The 22,526-nt window shown below is 43.3% G+C and overlaps 2 protein-coding genes across 4 annotated transcripts in view; one reads left to right on the forward strand and one right to left on the reverse strand.

Annotated features, from left to right (window-relative positions):
- The window catches only part of LOC141191440 (oocyte zinc finger protein XlCOF7.1-like), a 159,761-nt gene extending 139,017 nt beyond the window's left edge, over window positions 1-20,744 (reverse strand). For all 3 annotated transcript variants that reach the window (XM_073661333.1, XM_073661330.1, XM_073661332.1), the window contains exon 1: window positions 20,580-20,744. In XM_073661333.1, the coding sequence (XP_073517434.1) occupies window positions 20,580-20,598 (19 nt within the window). In that variant the 5' untranslated portion in view covers window positions 20,599-20,744. The remainder of the gene's footprint in view (window positions 1-20,579) is intronic.
- Window positions 20,702-22,526, forward strand: part of LOC141191439 (uncharacterized) — a 32,761-nt gene continuing 30,936 nt past the window's right edge. The window contains exon 1 of the mRNA XM_073661329.1: window positions 20,702-20,843. The gene's annotated coding sequence lies outside the window, so the exon portion shown is untranslated. The remainder of the gene's footprint in view (window positions 20,844-22,526) is intronic.

A 22,526-nucleotide genomic window follows, 5' to 3' on the forward strand; every position in this document is an offset into this window, starting at 1 on the left:
TACATTCTCATGCCTCCAATAAAATATATCTGACAGGAGCCCATACATTCTGCTGCCTCCAATAATATATACCTTACAGGAGCCCATACATTCTGCTGCCTCCAATAATATATACCTGACAGGAGCCCATACATTCTGCTGCCTCCAATAATATATACCTGACAGGAGCCCATACATTCTGCTGCCTTCAGTAATATATACCTGACAGGAGCCCATACATTCTGCTAGCTCCAATAATATATACCTGACAGGAGCCCATACATTCTGCTGCCTCCAATAATATATACCTGACAGGAGCCCATACATTCTGCTACCTCCAATAATATATACCTGACAGGAGCCCATAGATTCTGCTGCCTCCAACAATATATACCTGACAGGAGTCCATACAATCTCCTGCCTCCAACAATATATACCTGACAGGAGCCCATACATGCTCCTGCCTCCAATAATATATACCTGACAGGAGCCCATACATTCTCCTGCCTCCAATAATATATACCTGACAGGAGCCCATACATTCTGCTGCCTCCAATAATATATACCTGACAGGAGCCCATACATTCTGCTGGCTCCAATAATATATACCTGACAGGAGCCCATACATTCTCCTGCCTCCAATAATATATACCTGACAGGAGCCCATACATTCTCCTGCCTCCAATAATATATACCTGACAGGAGCCCATATATTCTGCTCACTTCAATAATATATACCTGACAGGAGCCCATACATTCTGCTGCCTCCAATATTATATACCTGACAGGAGCCCATAGATTCTGCTGCCTTCAATAATATATACCTGACAGGAGCCCATACATTCTCCTGCCTCCAATAATATATACCGGACAGGAGCCCGTACATTCTGCTGACTTCAATAATATATACCTGACAGGAGCCCATAGATTCTCCTGCCTCCAATAATATATACCTGACAGGAGCCCATACATTTTCCTGCCTCCAATAATATATACCGGACAGGAGCCCATAGATTCAGCTGCCTCCAATAATATATACCTGTCAGAAGCCCATAGATTCAGCTGCCTCCAATAATATATACCTGTCAGGAGCCCATAGATTCAGCTGCCTCCAATAATATATACCTGTCAGGAGCCCATAGATTCAGCTGCCTCCAATAATATATACCTGTCAGGAGCCCATAGATTCAGCTGCCTCCAATAATATATACATGACAGGAGCCCTTACATTCTCCTGCCTCCAATAATATATACCGGACAGGTGGCCAAAGATTCTGCTGCCTTCAATAATATATACCTGACAGGAGCCCATACTTTCTGCTGCTTACAATAATATATACCTGACAGGAGCCCATACATTCTGCTGCCTCCAATAATATATACCTGACAGGAGCCCATACATTCTGCTGCCTCCAATAATATATACCTGACAGGAGCCCATACATTCTGCTGCCTCCAATAATATATACCTGACAGGAGCCCATACATTCTGCTGCCTCCAATAATATATACCTGACAGGAGCCCATACATTCTGCTGCCTCCAATAATATATACCTGACAGGAGGCTATACATTCTGGTGACTCCAATAATATATACCTGACAGGAGCCCATACATTCTGGTGACTCCAATAATATATACCTGACAGGAGCCCATACATTCTCCTGCCTCCAATAATATATACCTGACAGGAGCCCATACATTCTCCTGCCTCCAATAATATATACCTGACAGGAGCCCATACATTCTGCTGCCTCCAATAATATATACCTGACAGGAGCCCATACATTCTGCTGCCTCCAATAACATATACCTGACAGGAGCCCATACATTCTGCTGCCTCCAATAATATATACCTGACAGGAGCCCATAGATTCTGCAGCCTCCAATAATATATACCTGACAGGATCCCAAACATTCTGCTGCCTCCAATAATATACACCTGACAGGAGTCCATAGATTCTGCTGCCTCCAATAATATATACCTGACTGGATCCCATACATTCTCCTGCCTCCAATAATATATACCTGACAGGAGCCCATAGATTCTGCTGCCTTCAATAATATATACCTGACAGGAGCCCATACATTCTCCTGCCTCCAATAATATATACCTGACAGGAGCCCATACATTCTGCTGCCTCCAATAATATATACCTGACAGGAGCCCATAAATTCTGCTGCCTCCAATAATATATACCTGACAGGAGCCCATACATTCTGCTGCCTCCAATAATATATACCTGACAGGAGTCCATACATTCTGCTGACTCCAATAATATATACCTGGCAGGAGCCCATACATTCTCCTGCCTCCAATAATATATACCTGACAGGAGCCCATACATTCTCCTGCCTCCAATAATATATACCTGACAGGAGCCCATAGATTCTGCTGCCTCCAATAATATATACCTGACAGGAGCCCATAGATTCTGGTGACTCCAAAAATATATACCTGACAGGAGCCCATACATTCTGCTGCCTCCAATAATATATACCTGACAGGAGCCCATACATTCTGCTGCCTCCAATAATATATATCTGACAGGAGCCCATACATTCTGCTGCCTCCAATAATATATACCTGACAGGAGCTCATAGATTCTGGTGACTCCAATAATATATACCTGACAGGAGCCCATACATTCTGCTGCCTCCAATAATATATACCTGACAGGAGCCCATACATTCTGCTGCCTCCAATAATATATACCTGACAGGAGCCCATAGATTCTGCAGCCTCCAATAATATATACCTGACAGGAGCCCATACATTCTGCTGCCTCCAATAATATATACCTGACAGGAGCCCATACATTCTGCTGACTGCAATAATATATACCTGACAGGAGCCCATACATTCTCCTGCCTCCAATAATATATACCTGACAGGAGCCCATACATTCTGCTGCCTCCAATAAGATATACCTGACAGGAGCCCATACATTCTCCTGGCTCCAATAATATATACCTGACAGGAGCCCATACACCCTGCAGCCTCCAATAAGATATACCTGACAGGAGCCCATACATTCTGCTGCCTCCAATAATATATATCTGACAGGAGCCCATACATTCTGCTGCCTCCAATAATATATACCTGACAGGAGCCCATAGATTCTGCAGCCTCCAATAATATATACCTGACAGGAGCCCATACATTCTGCTGCCTCCAATAATATATACCCGACAGGAGCCCATACATTCTGCTGACTCCAATAATATATACCTGACAGGAGCCCATAGATTCTCCTGCCTCCAATAATATATACCTGACAGGAGCCCATACATTCTGCTGCCTACAATAATATATACCAGACGAGCCCATACATTCTGCTGCCTACAATAATATATACCAGACAGAAGCCCATACATTCTGCTGCCTACAATAATATATACCTGACAGTAGCCCATACATTCTGCTGGCTCCAATAATATATACCTGACAGGAGCCCATACATTCTGCTGCCTCCAATAATATATACCTGACAGGAGCCCATACATTCTGCTGACTGCAATAATATATACCTGACAGGAGCCCATACATTCTCCTGCCTCCAATAATATATACCTGACAGGAGCCCATACATTCTGCTGCCTCCAATAAGATATACCTGACAGGAGCCCATACATTCTCCTGGCTCCAATAATATATACCTGACAGGAGCCCATACACCCTGCAGCCTCCAATAAGATATACCTGACAGGAGCCCATACATTCTGCTGCCTCCAATAATATATATCTGACAGGAGCCCATACATTCTGCTGCCTCCAATAATATATACCTGACAGGAGCCCATAGATTCTGCAGCCTCCAATAATATATACCTGACAGGAGCCCATACATTCTGCTGCCTCCAATAATATATACCTGACAGGAGCCCATACATTCTGCTGACTCCAATAATATATACCTGACAGGAGCCCATAGATTCTCCTGCCTCCAATAATATATACCTGACAGGAGCCCATACATTCTGCTGCCTACAATAATATATACCAGACGAGCCCATACATTCTGCTGCCTACAATAATATATACCAGACAGAAGCCCATACATTCTGCTGCCTACAATAATATATACCAGACAGAAGCCCATACATTCTGCTGCCTACAATAATATATACCTGACAGTAGCCCATACATTCTGCTGGCTCCAATAATATATACCTGACAGGAGCCCATACATTCTGCTGCCTACAATAATATATACCAGACGAGCCCATACATTCTGCTGCCTACAATAATATATACCAGACAGGAGCCCATACATTCTGCTGCCTACAATAATATATACCTGACAGGAGCCCATACATTCTGCTGCCTACAATAATATATACCTGACAGGAGCCCATACATTCTGCTGCCTACAATAATATATACCTGACAGGAGCCCATAGATTCTGCTGCCTCCAATAATATATACCTGACAGGAGCCCATACATTCTGCTGCCTCCAATAATATATACCTGACAGGAGTCCATACATTCTGCTGACTCCAATAATATATACCTGGCAGGAGCCCATACATTCTGCTGCCTCCAATAATATATACCTGACAGGAGTCCATACATTCTGCTGCCTCCAATAATATATACCTGACAGGAGCCCATACATTCTGCTGACTCCAATAATATATACCTGACAGGAGCCCATAGATTCTCCTGCCTCCAATAATATATACCTGACAGGAGCCCATAGATTCTCCTGCCTCCAATAATATATACCTGACAGGAGCCCATACATTCTGCTGCCTCCAATAATATATACCTGACAGGAGCCCATACATTCTCCTGCCTCCAATAATATATACCAGACAGGAGCCCATACATTCTGCTGCCTACAATAATATATACCTGACAGGAGCCCATACATTCTGCTGCCTAGAATAATATATACCAGACGAGCCCATACATTCTGCTGCCTACAATAAAATATACCAGACAGGAGCCCATACATTCTGCTGCCTACAATAATATATACCTGACAGGAGCCCATACATTTTGCTGCCTACAATAATATATACCTGACAGGAGCCCATACATTCTGGTGCCTACAATAATATATACCTGACAGGAGCCCATACATTCTGCTGCCTCCAATAATATATACCTGACAGGAGCCCATACATTCTGCTGACTCCAATAATATATACCTGACAGGAGCCCATACATTCTGATACCTCCAATAATATATACCTGACAGGAGCACATACACTCTGCTGGCTCCAATAATATATACCTGACACAAGCCCATACATTCTCCTGCCTCCAATAATATATACCTGACAGGAGCCCATACATTCTCCTGCCTCCAATAATATATACCTGACAGGAGCCCATACATTCTCCTGCCTCCAATAATATATACCTGACAGGAGCCCATACATTCTGCTGCCTCCAATAATATATACCGGACAGGAGTCCATACATTCTGCTGCCTCCAATAATATATACTTGACAGGAGCCCATACATTCTCCTGCCTCCAATAAAATATATCTGACAGGAGCCCATACATTCTGCTGCCTCCAATAATATATACCTTACAGGAGCCCATACATTCTGCTGCCTCCAATAATATATACCTGACAGGAGCCCATACATTCTGCTGCCTCCAATAATATATACCTGACAGGAGCCCATACATTCTGCTGCCTTCAGTAATATATACCTGACAGGAGCCCATACATTCTCCTGCCTCCAATAATATATACCGGACAGGAGCCCATACATTCATCTGCCTCCAATAATATATACCTGAAAGGAGCCCATATATTCTGCTGACTTCAATAATATATACCTGACAGGAGCCCATACATTCTGCTGCCTCCAATATTATATACCTGACAGGAGCCCATAGATTCTGCTGCCTTCAATAATATATACTTGACAGGAGCCCATACATTCTCCTGCCTCCAATAATATATACCGGACAGGAGCCCATACATTCTCCTGCCTCCAATAATATATACCTGACAGGAGCCCATACATTCTGCTGACTTCATTAATATATACCTGACAGGAGCCCATACATTCTACTGCCTCCAATAATATATACCTGACAGGAGCCCATACATTCTGCGGCCTCCAATAATATATACCTGACAGGAGTCCATAGATTCTGCAGACTCCAATAATATATATCTGACAGGAGCCCATACATTCTCCTGCCTCCAATAATATATAGCTGACAGGAGTCCATACATTCTGCTAGCTCCAATAATATATACCTGACAGGAGCCCATACATTCTGCTGCCTCCAATAATATATACCTGACAGGAGCCCATACATTCTGCTACCTCCAATAATATATACCTGACAGGAGCCCATAGATTCTGCTGCCTCCAACAATATATACCTGACAGGAGTCCATACAATCTCCTGCCTCCAACAATATATACCTGACAGGAGCCCATACATGCTCCTGCCTCCAATAATATATACCTGACAGGAGCCCATACATTCTCCTGCCTCCAATAATATATACCTGACAGGAGCCCATACATTCTGCTGCCTCCAATAATATATACCTGACAGGAGCCCATACATTCTGCTGGCTCCAATAATATATACCTGACAGGAGCCCATACATTCTCCTGCCTCCAATAATATATACCTGACAGGAGCCCATACATTCTGCTGCCTCCAATAATATATACCTGACAGGAGCCCATACATTCTGCTGCCTCCAATAATATATACCTGACAGGAGCCCATACATTCTGCTGCCTCCAATAATATATACCTGACAGGAGCCCATACATTCTGCTGCCTCCAATAATATATACCTGACAGGAGCCCATACATTCTGCTGCCTCCAATACTATATACCAGACAGGAGCCCATACATTCTCCTGCCTCCAATAATATATACCTGACAGGAGCCCATATATTCTGCTGACTTCAATAATATATACCTGACAGGAGCCCATACATTCTGCTGCCTCCAATATTATATACCTGACAGGAGCCCATAGATTCTGCTGCCTTCAATAATATATACCTGACAGGAGCCCATACATTCTCCTGCCTCCAATAATATATACCGGACAGGAGCCCGTACATTCTGCTGACTTCAATAATATATACCTGACAGGAGCCCATAGATTCTCCTGCCTCCAATAATATATACCTGACAGGAGCCCATACATTTTCCTGCCTCCAATAATATATACCGGACAGGAGCCCATAGATTCAGCTGCCTCCAATAATATATACCTGTCAGAAGCCCATAGATTCAGCTGCCTCCAATAATATATACCTGTCAGGAGCCCATAGATTCAGCTGCCTCCAATAATATATACCTGTCAGGAGCCCATAGATTCAGCTGCCTCCAATAATATATACCTGTCAGGAGCCCATACATTCTGCTGCCTCCAATAAGATATACCTGACAGGAGCCCATACATTCTCCTGCCTCCAATAATATATACCTGACAGGAGACCATACATTCTGCTGGCTCCAATAATATATACCTGACAGGATCCCATGCATTCTGCTGCCTCCAATAATATATACCTGACAGGAGTCCATACATTCTGCTGCCTACAATAATATATAACTCACAGGAGCCCTTACATTCTCCTGCCTAAAATAATATATACCTGACAGGAGCCCATACATTTTGCTGCCTCCAATAATATATACCTGACAGGAGCCCATAGATTCTGCTGCCTCCAATAAGATATACCTGACAGGAGCCCATACATTCTGCTGCCTCCAATAAGATATACCTGACAGGAGCCCATACATTCTGCTGCCTCCAATAATATATACCTGACAGGAGACCATACATTCTGCTGGCTCCAATAATATATACCTGACAGGATCTCATGCATTCTGCTGCCTCCAATAATATATACCTGACAGGAGTCCATACATTCTGCTGCCTACAATAATATATAACTGACAGGAGCCCTTACATTCTCCTGCCTAAAATAATATATACCTGACAGGAGCCCATACATTTTGCTGCCTCCAATAATATATACCTGACAGGAGTCCATACATTCTGCTGCCTACAATAATATATACCTGACAGGTGCACATACACTCTGCTGGCTCCAATAATATATACCTGACACAAGCCCATACATTCTCCTGCCTCCAATAATATATACCTGACAGGAGCCCATACATTCTCCTGCCTCCAATAATATATACCTGACAGGAGCCCATACATTCTCCTGCCTCCAATAATATATACCTGACAGGAGCCCATACATTCTGCTGCCTTCAATAATATATACCTGACAGGAGTCCATACATTCTGCTGCCTCCAATAATATATACTTGATAGGAGCCCATACATTCTCCTGCCTCCAATAAAATATATCTGACAGGAGCCCATACATTCTGCTGCCTCCAATAATATATACCTTACAGGAGCCCATACATTCTGCTGCCTCCAATAATATATACCTGACAGGAGCCCATACATTCTGCTGTCTTCAATAATATATACCTGACAGGAGCCCATACATTCTCCTGCCTCCAACAATATATACCTGACAGGAGCCCATACATGCTCCTGCCTCCAATAATATATACCTGACAGGAGCCCATACATTCTGCTGCCTCCAATAATATATACCTGACAGGAGCCCATACATTCTGCTGCCTCCAATAATATATACCTGACAGGAGCCCATACATTCTGCTGGCTCCAATAATATATACCTGACACGAGCCCATACATTCTCCTGCCTCCAATAATATATACCTGACAGGAGCTCACACATTCTCCTGACTCCAATAATATATACCTGACACGAGCCCATACATTCTCCTGCCTCCAATAATATATACCTGACAGGAGCCCATACATTCTCCTGCCTCCAATAATATATACCTGACAGGAGCCCATACATTCTGCTGCCTCCAATAATATATACCTGACAGGAGTACATACATTCTGCTGCCTCCAATAATATATACCTGACAGGAGCCCATACATTCTGCTGCCTCCAATAATATATACCTGACAGGAGCCCATACATTCTGCTGCCTCCAATAATATATACCTGACAGGAGCCCATACATTCTCCTGCCTCCAATAATATATACCTGACAGGAGCCCATATATTCTGCTGACTTCAATAATATATACCTGACAGGAGCCCATACATTCTGCTGCCTCCAATAATATATAACTGACAGGAGCCCATACATTCTGCTGCCTCCAATAATATATACCTGACAGGAGCCCATACATTCTGCTGCCTCCAATAATATATACCTGACAGGAGCCCATACATTCTGCTGCCTCCAATAATATATACCTGACAGGAGCCCATACATTCTGCTGCCTCCAATACTATATACCAGACAGGAGCCCATACATTCTCCTGCCTCCAATAATATATACCTGACAGGAGCCCATATATTCTGCTGACTTCAATAATATATACCTGACAGGAGCCCATACATTCTGCTGCCTCCAATATTATATACCTGACAGGAGCCCATAGATTCTGCTGCCTTCAATAATATATACCTGACAGGAGCCCATACATTCTCCTGCCTCCAATAATATATACCGGACAGGAGCCCATACATTCTGCTGACTTCAATAATATATACCTGACAGGTGCCCATAGATTCTCCTGCCTCCAATAATATATACCTGACAGGAGCCCATACATTCTCCTGCCTCCAAAAATATATACCGGACAGGAGCCCATAGATTCAGCTGCCTCCAATAATATATACCTGTCAGGAGCCCATAGATTCAGCTGCCTCCAATAATATATACCTGTCAGGAGCCCATAGATTCAGCTGCCTCCAATAATATATACCTGTCAGGAGCCCATAGATTCAGCTGCCTCCACTAATATATACCTGTCAGGAGCCCATAGATTCAGCTGCCTCCAATAATATATACATGACAGGAGCCCTTACATTCTCCTGCCTCAAATAATATATACCTGACAGGAGCCAATACATTCTCCTGCCTCCAATAATATATACCGGACAGGTGCCCATAGATTCTGCTGCCTTCAATAATATATACCTGACAGGAGCCCATACTTTCTGCTGCCTACAATAATATATACCTTACAGGAGTACATACATTCTGCTGCCTACAATAATATATACCTTACAGGAGCCCATACATTCTGCTGCCTCCAATAATATATACATGACAGGAGCCCTTAAATTCTCCTGCCTCCAATAATATATACCTGACAGGAGCCCATACATTCTCCTGCCTCCAATAATATATACCTGACAGGAGCCCATACATTCAGCTGCCTCCAATAATATATACCTGACAGGAGCCCATAGATTCTGCTGCCTCCAATAATATATACCTGACAGGTGCCCATACATTCTGCTGGCTCCAATAATATATACCTGACAGAAGCCCATACATTCTCCTGCCTCCAATAATATATACCTGACAGGAGCCCATAGATTCTGCTGCCTCCAATAATATATACCTGACAGGTGCCCATACATTCTGCTGGCTCCAATAATATATACCTGACAGGAGCCCATACATTCTCCTGCCTCCAATAATATATACCTGACAGGAGCCCATACATTCAGCTGCCTCCAATAATATATACCTGACAGGAGCCCATAGATTCTGCTGCCTCCAATAATATATACCTGACAGGAACCCATACATTCTGCTACCTCCAATAATATATACCTGACAGGAGCCCATAGATTCTGCTGCCTCCAATAATATATACCTGAGAGGAGCCCATACATTCTGCTGCCTCCAATAATATATACCTGACAGGAGCACATAGATTCTGCTGCCTCCAATAATATATACCTGACAGGAGCCCATAGATTCTGCTGCCTCCAATAATATATACCTGACAGGAGCCCATACATTCTCCTGCCTCCAATAATATATACCAGACAGGAGCCCATACATTCTGCTGCCTACAATAATATATACCTGACAGGAGCCCATACATTCTCTTGCCTCCAATAATATATACCAGACAGGAGCCCATTCATTCTGCTGCCTCCAATAATATATACGTGACAGGAGCCCATACATTCTGCTGCCTCCAATAATATATACCTGACAGGAGCCCATACATTCTGCTGCCTCCAATAATATATACCTGACAGGAGCCCATACATTTTGCTGCCTCCAATAATATATATTTGACAGGAACACATACATTCTGCTGCCTCCAATAATATATACCTGACTGGAGCCCATACATTCTCCTGCCTCCAATAATATATACCTGACAGGAGCCCATACATTCTGCTGTCTCCAATAATATATACCTGACAGGAGCCCATACATTCTCCTGCCTCCAATAATATATACCTGACAGGAGCCCATACATTCTCCTGCCTCCAATAATATATACCTGACAGGAGCCCATACATTCTCCTGCCTCCAATATTATATACCTGACAGGAGGCCATACATTCTGCTGCCTCTAATAATATATACCTGACAGGAGCCCATACATTCTCCTGCCTCCAATAATATATACCTGACAGGTGCCCATAGATTCTGCTGCCTTCAATAATATATACCTGACAGGAGCCCATACATTCTCCTGCCTCCAATAATATATACCTGACAGGAGTCCATACATTCTGCTGCCTCCAATAATATATACCTGACAGGAGCCCATACATTCTCCTGCCTCCAATAATATATACTTGACAGGAGCCCACACATTCTGCTGCCTCCAATAATATATACCTGACAGGAGCCCATACATTCTGCTGCCTCCAATAATATATACCTGACAGGAGCCCATAGATTCTGCTGCCTCCAATAATATATACCTGACAGGAGCCCATACATTCTGCTGCCTCCAATAATATATACCTGACAGGAGCCCATAGATTCTGCTGCCTCCAATAATATATACCTGACAGGAGCCCATACATTCTGCTGCCTCCAATAATATATACCTGACTCGAGCCCATACATTCTGCTGCCTCCAATAATATATACCTGACAGGAGTCCATAGATTCTGCTGCCTCCAATAATATATACCTGACAGGAGCCCATACATTCTGCTGCCTCCAATAATATATACCTGACTCGAGCCCATACATTCTACTGCCTCCAATAAGATATACCTGACAGGAGCCCATACATTCTGCAGCCTCCAATAATATATACCTGACAGGAGCCCATACATTCTGCTGCCTCCAATAATATATACCTGACAGGAGCCCATACATTCTGCTGCCTCCAATAATATATACCTGACAGGAGCCCATATATTCTGCTGCCTCCAATAATATATACCTGACAGGAGCCCATACATTCTGCTGCCTCCAATAATATATACCTGACAGGAGCCCATACATTCTGCTGCCTCTAATAATATATACCTGACAGGAGCCCATAGATTCTGCTGCCTCCAATAATATATACCTGACAGGAGCCCATACATTCTGCTGCCTCCAATAATATATACCTGACAGGAGCCCATACATTCTCCTGCCTCCAATAATATATACCTGACAGGAGCCCATACATTCTCCTGCCGCCAATAATATATACCTGACAGGAGCCCATACATTCTGCTGCCTCCAATACTATATACCTGACAGGAGCCCATACATTCTGCTGGCTGCAATAATATATACGTGACAGGAGCCCATACATTCTGCTGCCTCCAATAATATATACCTGACAGGAGCCCATACATTCTGCTGCCTCCAATAATATATACCTGACAGGAGTCCATACATTCTGCTGCCTCCAATAATATATACCCGACAGGAGCCCATACATTCTCCTGCCTCCAATAATATATACCTGACTGGATCCCATACATTCTGCTGCCTCCAATAATATATACCTGACAGGAGCCCATACATTCTGCTGCCTCCAATAAGATATACCTGACAGGAGCCCATACATTCTGCTGCCTCCAATAATATATACCTGACAGGAGCCCATACATTCTCCTGCCTCCAATAAGATATACCTGACAGGAGTCCATACATTCTGCTGCCTCCAATAATATATACCTGACAGGAGCCCATACATTCTCCTGCCTCCAATAAGATATACCTGACAGGAGCCCATAGATTCTGCTGCCTCCAATAATATATACCTGACAGGAGCTCATACATTCTGCTGCCTCCAATAATATATACCTGACAGGAGCCCATACATTCTGCTGCCTCCAATAATATATACCTGACAGGAGCCCATACATTCTGCTGCCTCCAATAATATATACCTGACAGGAGCCCATACATTCTGCTGCCTCCAATAATATATACCTGACAGGAGTCCATACATTCTGCTGCCTCCAATAATATATACCGGACAGCAGCCCATACATTCTGCTGCCTCCAATAATATATACCTGACAGGAGCCCATACATTCTGCTGCCTCCAATAATATATACCGGACAGCAGCCCATACATTCTGCTGCCTCCAATAATATATACCGGACAGGAGTCCATACATTCTCCTGCCTCCAATAATATATACCTGACAGGAGCCCATACATTCTCCTGCCTCCAATAATATATACCTGACAGGAGCACATAGATTCTGCTGCCTCCAATAATATATACCTGACAGGAGCCCATACATTCTCCTGCCTCCAATAAGATATACCTGACAGGAGCCCATAGATTCTGCTGCCTCCAATAATATATACCTGACAGGAGCCCATACATTCTCCTGCCTCCAATAAGATATACCTGACAGGAGCCCATACTTTCTGCTGCCTCCAATAATATATACCTGACAGGAGCCCATACATTCTGCTGCCTCCAATAAGATATACCTGACAGGAGCCCATACTTTCTGCTGCCTACAATAATATATACCTGACAGGAGCCCATACATTCTCCTGCCTCCAATAATATATACCTGACAGGAGCCCATAGATTCTCCTGTCTCCAATAATATATACCTGACAGGAGCCCATACATTCTGCTGCCTCCAATAATATATACCTGACAGGAGCACATAGATTCTGCTGCCTCCAATAATATATACCTGACAGGAGCCCATACATTCTGCTGCCTCCAATAATATATACCTGACAGGAGCCCATACATTCTGCTGCCTCCAATAATATATACCTGACAGGAGCCCATACATTCTGCTGCCTCCAATAATATATACCTGACAGGAGCCCATACATTCTGCTGCCTCCAATAATATATACCTGACAGGAGCCCATACATTCTGCTGCCTCCAATAATATATACCTGACAGGAGCCCATACATTCTGCTGCCTCCAATAATATATACCTGACAGGAGCCCATAGATTCTGCTGCCTCCAATAATATATACCTGACAGGAGCCCATACATTCTGCTGCCTACAATAATATATACCTGACAGGGGCCCATACATTCTCCTGCCTCCAATAATATATATCTGACAGGCGCCCATACATTCTGCTGGCTCCAATAATATATACCTGACAGGAGCCCATAGATTCTGCTCCCTCCAATAATATATACCTGACAGGAGCCCATAGATTCTGCTGCCTCCAATAAGATATACCTGACAGGAGCCCATACATTCTGCTGCCTCCAATAAGATATACCTGACAGGAGCCCATACATTCTCCTGCCTCCAATAATATATACCTGACAGGAGACCATACATTCTGCTGGCTCCAATAATATATACCTGACAGGATCCCATGCATTCTGCTGCCTCCAATAATATATACCTGACAGGAGTCCATACATTCTGCTGCCTACAATAATATATAACTGACAGGAGCCCTTACATTCTCCTGCCTCCAATAATATATACCTGACAGGAGCCCATACATTTTGCTGCCTCCAATAATATATACCTGACAGGAGTCCATACATTCTGCTGCCTACAATAATATATACCTGACAGGAGCACATACACTCTGCTGGCTCCAATAATATATACCTGACACAAGCCCATACATTCTCCTGCCTCCAATAATATATACCTGACAGGAGCCCATACATTCTCCTGCCTCCAATAATATATACCTGACAGGAGCCCATACATTCTCCTGCCTCCAATAATATATACCTGACAGGAGCCCATACATTCTGCTGCCTTCAATAATATATACCTGACAGGAGTCCATACATTCTGCTGCCTCCAATAATATATACTTGATAGGAGCCCATACATTCTCCTGCCTCCAATAAAATATATCTGACAGGAGCCCATACATTCTGCTGCCTCCAATAATATATACCTTACAGGAGCCCATACATTCTGCTGCCTCCAATAATATATACCTGACAGGAGCCCATACATTCTGCTGCCTCCAATAATATATACCTGACAGGAGCCCATACATTCTGCTGTCTTCAATAATATATACCTGACAGGAGCCCATACATTCTCCTGCCTCCAATAATATATACCGGACAGGAGCCCATACATTCACCTGCCTCCAATAATATATACCTGAAAGGAGCCCATATATTCTGCTGACTTCAATAATATATACCTGACAGGAGCCCATACATTCTGCTGCCTCCAATATTAAATACCTGACAGGAGCCCATAGATTCTGCTGCCTTCAATAATATATACCTGACAGGAGCCCATACATTCTCCTGCCTCCAATAATATATACCGGACAGGAGCCCATACATTCTCCTGCCTCCAATAATATATACCTGACAGGAGCCCATACATTCTGCTGACTTTATTAATATATACCTGACAGGAGCCCATACATTCTCCTGCCTCCAATAATATATACCTGACAGGAGCCCATACATTCTGCGGCCTCCAATAATATATACCTGACAGGAGTCCATAGATTCTGCAGACTCCAATAATATATATCTGACAGGAGCCCATACATTCTCCTGCCTCCAATAATATATAGCTGACAGGAGTCCATACATTCTGCTAGCTCCAATAATATATACCTGACAGGAGCCCATACATTCTGCTGCCTCCAATAATATATACCTGACAGGAGCCCATACATTCTGCTACCTCCAATAATATATACCTGACAGGAGCCCATAGATTCTGCTGCCTCCAAAAATATATACCTGACAGGAGTCCATACAATCTCCTGCCTCCAACAATATATACCTGACAGGAGCCCATACATGCTCCTGCCTCCAATAATATATACCTGACAGGAGCCCATACATTCTGCTGCCTCCAATAATATATACCTGACAGGAGCCCATACATTCTGCTGCTTCCAATAATATATACCTGACAGGAGCCCATACATTCTGCTGGCTCCAATAATATATACCTGACACGAGCCCATACATTCTCCTGCCTCCAATAATATATACCTGACAGGAGCCCATACATTCTCCTGACTCCAATAATATATACCTGACACGAGCCCATACATTCTCCTGCCTCCAATAATATATACCTGACAGGAGCCCATACATTCTCCTGCCTCCAATAATATATACCTGACAGGAGCCCATACATTCTGCTGCCTCCAATAATATATACCTGACAGGAGTACATACATTCTGCTGCCTCCAATAATATATACCTGACAGGAGCCCATACATTCTGCTGCCTCCAATAATATATACCTGACAGGAGCCCATACATTCTGCTGCCTCCAATAATATATACCTGACAGGAGCCCATACATTCTGCTGCCTCCAATACTATATACCAGACAGGAGCCCATACATTCTCCTGCCTCCAATAATATATACCTGACAGGAGCCCATATATTCTGCTGAGTTCAATAATATATACCTGACAGGAGCCCATACATTCTGCTGCCTCCAATAATATATACCTGACAGGAGCCCATAGATTCTGCTGCCTTCAATAATATATACCTGACAGGAGCCCATACATTCTCCTGCCTCCAATAATATATACCGGACAGGAGCCCATACATTCTGCTGACTTCAATAATATATACCTGACAGGTGCCCATAGATTCTCCTGCCTCCAATAATATATACCTGACAGGAGCCCATACATTCTCCTGCCTCCAATAATATATACCGGACAGGAGCCCATAGATTCAGCTGCCTCCAATAATATATACCTGTCAGGAGCCCATAGATTCAGCTGCCTCCAATAATATATACCTGTCAGGAGCCCATAGATTCAGCTGCCTCCAATAATATATACCTGTCAGGAGCCCATAGATTCAGCTGCCTCCAATAATATATACCTGTCAGGAGCCCATAGATTCAGCTGCCTCCAATAATATATACATGACAGGAGCCCTTACATTCTCCTGCCTCAAATAATATATACCTGACAGGAGCCAATACATTCTCCTGCCTCCAATAATATATACCGGACAGGTGCCCATAGATTCTGCTGCCTTCAATAATATATACCTGACAGGAGCCCATACTTTCTGCTGCCTACAATAATATATACCTTACAGGAGTACATACATTCTGCTGCCTACAATAATATATACCTTACAGGAGCCCATACATTCTGCTGCCTCCAATAATATATACATGACAGGAGCCCTTAAATTCTCCTGCCTCCAATAATATATACCTGACAGGAGCCCATACATTCTCCTGCCTCCAATAATATATACCTGACAGGAGCCCATACATTCAGCTGCCTCCAATAATATATACCTGACAGGAGCCCATAGATTCTGCTGCCTCCAATAATATATACCTGACAGGAACCCATACATTCTGCTGCCTCCAATAATATATACCTGACAGGAGCCCATACATTCTCCTGTCTCCAATAATATATACCTGAGAGGAGCCCATACATTCTCCTGTCTCCAATAATATATACCTGAGAGGAGCCCATACATTCTGCTGCCTCCAATAATATATACCTGACAGGAGCACATAGATTCTGCTGCCTCCAATAATATATACCTGACAGGAGTACATACATTCTGCTGCCTCCAATAATATATACCTGACAGGAGCCCATACATTCTGCTGCCTCCAATAATATATACCTGACAGGAGCCCATACATTCTCCTGCCTCCAATAATATATACCAGACAGGAGCCCATACATTCTGCTGCCTACAATAATATATACCTGACAGGAGCCCATACATTCTCCTGCCTCCAATAATATATACCAGACAGGAGCCCATACATTCTGCTGCCTACAATAATATATACGTGACAGGAGCCAATACATTCTGCTGCCTCCAATAATATATACCTGACAGGAGCCCATACATTCTGCTGCCTCCAATAATATATACCTGACAGGAGCCCATACATTCTGCTGCCTCCAATAATATATACCTGACAGGAGCCCATACATTCTCCTGCCTCCAATAATATATACCTGACAGGAGCCCATACATTCTCCTGCCTCCAATAATATATACCTGACAGGAGCCCATACATTCTCCTGCCTCCAATATTATATACCTGACAGGAGACCATACATTCTGCTGCCTCCAATAATATATACCTGACAGGAGCCCATACATTCTCCTGCCTCCAATAATATATACCTGACAGGTGCCCATAGATTCTGCTGCCTTCAATAATATATACCTGACAGGAGCCCATACATTCTGCTGCCTCCAATAATATATACCTGACAGGAGTCCATACATTCTGCTGCCTCCAATAATATATACCTGACAGGAGCCCATACATTCTCCTGCCTCCAATAATATATACTTGACAGGAGCCCACACATTCTGCTGCCTCCAATAATATATACCTGACAGGAGCCCATACATTCTGCTGCCTCCAATAATAAATACCTGACAGGAGCCCATACATTCTGCTGCCTCCAATAATATATACCTGACAGGAGCCCATACATTCTGCTGCCTCCAATAATATATACCTGACAGGAGCCCATACATTCTGCTGCCTCCAATAATATATACCTGACAGGAGCCCATACATTCTGCTGCCTCCAATAATATATACCTGACAGGAGCCCATACATTCTGCTGCCTCCAATAATATATACCTGACAGGAGCCCATAGATTCTGCTGCCTCCAATAATATATACCTGACTCGAGCCCATACATTCTGCTGCCTCCAATAATATATACCTGACAGGAGCCCATACATTCTGCTGCCTACAATAATATATACCTGACAGGGGCCCATACATTCTCCTGCCTCCAATAATATATATCTGACAGGCGCCCATACATTCTGCTGGCTCCAATAATATATACCTGACAGGAGCCCATAGATTCTCCTGCCTCCAATAATATATACCCGACAGGAGCCCATACATTCTGCTGCCTCCAATAATATATACCTGACAGGAGCCCATACATTCTGCTGCCTCCAATAATATATACCTGACAGGAGCCCATACATTCTGCTGCCTCCAATAATATATACCTGACAGGAGCCCATACATTCTGCTGCCTCCAATAATATATACCTGACAGGAGCCCATACATTCTGCTGCCTCTAATAATATATACCTGACAGGAGCCCATAGATTCTGCTGCCTCCAATAATATATACCTGACAGGAGCCCATACATTCTGCTGCCTCCAATAATATATACCTGACAGGAGCCCATACATTCTCCTGCCTCCAATAATATATACCTGACAGGAGCCCATACATTCTCCTGCCTCCAATAATATATACCTGACAGGAGCCCATACATTCTGCTGCCTCCAATACTATATACCTGACAGGAGCCCATACATTCTGCTGGCTGCAATAATATATACCCGACAGGAGCCCATACATTCTGCTGCCTCCAATAATATATACCCGACAGGAGCCCATACATTCTGCTGCCTCCAATAATATATACCCGACAGGAGTCCATACATTCTGCTGCCTCCAATAATATATACCCGACAGGAGCCCATACATTCTCCTGCCTCCAATAATATATACCTGACTGGATCCCATACATTCTGCTGCCTCCAATAATATATACCTGACAGGAGCCCATACATTCTCCTGCCTCCAATAATATATACCTGACAGGTGCCCATAGATTCTGCTGCCTCTAATAATATATACCTGACAGGAGCCCATACATTCTCCTGCCTCCAATAATATATACCTGACAGGAGCCCATACATTCTACTGCCTCCAATAATATATACCTGACAGGAGCCCATACATTCTGCTGCCTCCAATAATATATACCTGACAGGAGTCCATACATTCTGCTGCCTCCAATAATATACACCTGACAGGAGCCCATACATTCTTCTGCCTCCAATAATATATACCTGACAGGAGCCCATAGATTCTCCTGCCTCCAATAATATATACCTGACAGGAGTCCATACATTCTGCTGCCTCCAATAATATATACCTGACAGGAGCCCATAGATTCTGCTGCCTCCAATAATATATACCTGGTAGGAAGGAGCCCAAACATTCTGCTGCCTCCAATAATATATACCTGACAGGAGCCCATATATTCTCCTACCTCCAATAATATATACCTGACAGGAGCCCATACCTTCTGCTGCCTCCAATAATATATAGCTGACAGGAGCCCATATATTCTCCTACCTCCAATAATATATACCTGACAGGAGCCCATACATTCTGCTGCCTCCAATAATATATACCTGACAGGAGCCCATACATTCTGCTGCCTCCAATAATATATACCTGACAGGAGCCCATACATTCTGCTGCCTCCAATAATATATACCTGACAGGAGCCCATACATTCTGCTGCCTCCAATAATATATACCTGACAGGAGCCCATACATTCTAGGCTGAACGCTAGACGCAGGCGTCCGTGCACCACCAACGCAAAGTCCGTTCTCTGGCTGAGGCTGCTATGTAGACTTAGTAAAGCACAGGTCCTCGGGCAAAGAGCGTGTCGGCCATGTTGTTGTAGCGCTACCCACAATGCCCTGCTGTACGATTACTACTTCCCTCATCCTTGCTAATTTTGTATTTCCTGTGTGGCAGATGTAGAAACTCTTTATTCGTGGTCCGCGTCCATTGAGAGGTAACAAATGTATAAAGATGATAATACACATTGTGATGGTCCAGTAATGGACTCTGCTTGCTGCCTGTGGTGGTCCCCCTTCTCCTGGCATCGTCCCCCACTGTACCGTCGCTCTTGTCTGCTGTGAAGCTCTTGCTTTTCTCCCCAGTGACCTGGCATGGTTTCTCCCTGCTGTAACTGGCATGATTACCATTACTGATCCTTGTGGTTATGTCTCTACTGTGGCTGGAGCAATGAGGAAATCTGTTATTAGCTACAGTGCTTTATATTCTGATACTCTTATATATAAATATTATCCTGGTTTAATAATAATTTTGGAGTTGTTCCTTTTCCATGGCATTGTCCAATGGCAGACAGTACGTTTCCGGTGATTTCTGAAAGTAAATTACTAATGGCTAGTGCTATCCTTCCATTTAGAAAAGGTTCTGGATGGCCCAGTGTCGTTGCCCCTGTGCATGCTCGTGATAGGGAGCTTCTGCTGTAAACACTGACTTTCTGGTGGAAACGTTAAGGCATCATTCAGACGTCGTCTTTCATGTATGTGTTCTATCAGTGTTTTGTCGCGGATAGAACATGTACCCATTAGAGTCTATGGGGCTGTTCACATTCACAATCTGTTCTGCCTGTGAGTAACGTTATATGCACAGGAAATGCTTTGCAATTTTTTTCATACAAGAAAATCATATTTTTTCAACTCCATATTTTTCACGCGGACCAAACACTTATAACTCTCAGACCTTTTATTGCCTTCTTGCAAAACCACTGATGTCTGCTAAGGCCTAAGGGTTTGTGCACTCATCATCTTTTCCAGGCAGCTCTGCTCCAAGACCGTTATGAAAAAGCTCACAGAAAAGCTCAAAAGAAGGAGCATTTCTGTGTAAAAACCGCTTGCTATTCATATGTTCAGTCTTTTGAGAGTCTTGTAACCGCTTCAGGTTTCCACAGGCACCAAGCCTTAACAGAAGTGAGCTGGCCATACTTCTGCGGTTTTCTGCTCTGTTATAAAAGTACAGAGAATATTCAGAAGTCAATGGAAAGGGCTTGAAGATGTCCAGGCGTCTTTTTGAGCTTTTGTCAGAAATTTTGCTTGAAAAATTACTAGCAATTTTTTAATTGTTGAATTGTCAGGGCAAAAGACGCCACAAAAACATTCAGAAAACCCGCTGACAGTCAAAACTGTTGAGAAGTGTGTTGAAAACAACAAAAAAAAGAGCTAAAAAAGATGCTTAAAAAAACCCACCGGCGTTTCCTGAAATGACTTTCTCTTGACAAGCTCGACTGGTTCATTCGCCTGACACATATCCCCAGGGGTATTTACACCTGTGACTTTGGGGGAAAATCTACACAGGAAAATCTGCACCAACAATGTGCATTTTTGTGCAGATTTAATCTAAGTTCCCTGCCCTTAGTTACCAGTCGCTGTTTCCGGCACGGCTCTGGTCGGTCTCCAACAATTTGTGACCTGCCAGATCGCTTTAGTGTTTGATGGGCAATCTAGAAATCACTACTGTGTAAGGGCTCTTTCACACGTACGTGTGGTGACAGATTCCACACGTACTGGAGACACTGACACATGCAGACCCATTAAAATCTATGGGTCTGCGGCTGCGCACATGTCAGTGTGTTTCCACGGGCCGTGTGTTCTTGTGCTCCACATGCTGACATGTCCGTTTTTTTTGGAGA

Source organism: Phyllobates terribilis, unplaced genomic scaffold (genome assembly GCF_046119375.1).
Source record: "Phyllobates terribilis strain yellow unplaced genomic scaffold, ASM4611937v1 Scaffold_43__1_contigs__length_10536358, whole genome shotgun sequence".
In the NCBI taxonomy this organism is placed as follows: domain Eukaryota; kingdom Metazoa; phylum Chordata; class Amphibia; order Anura; family Dendrobatidae; genus Phyllobates; species Phyllobates terribilis.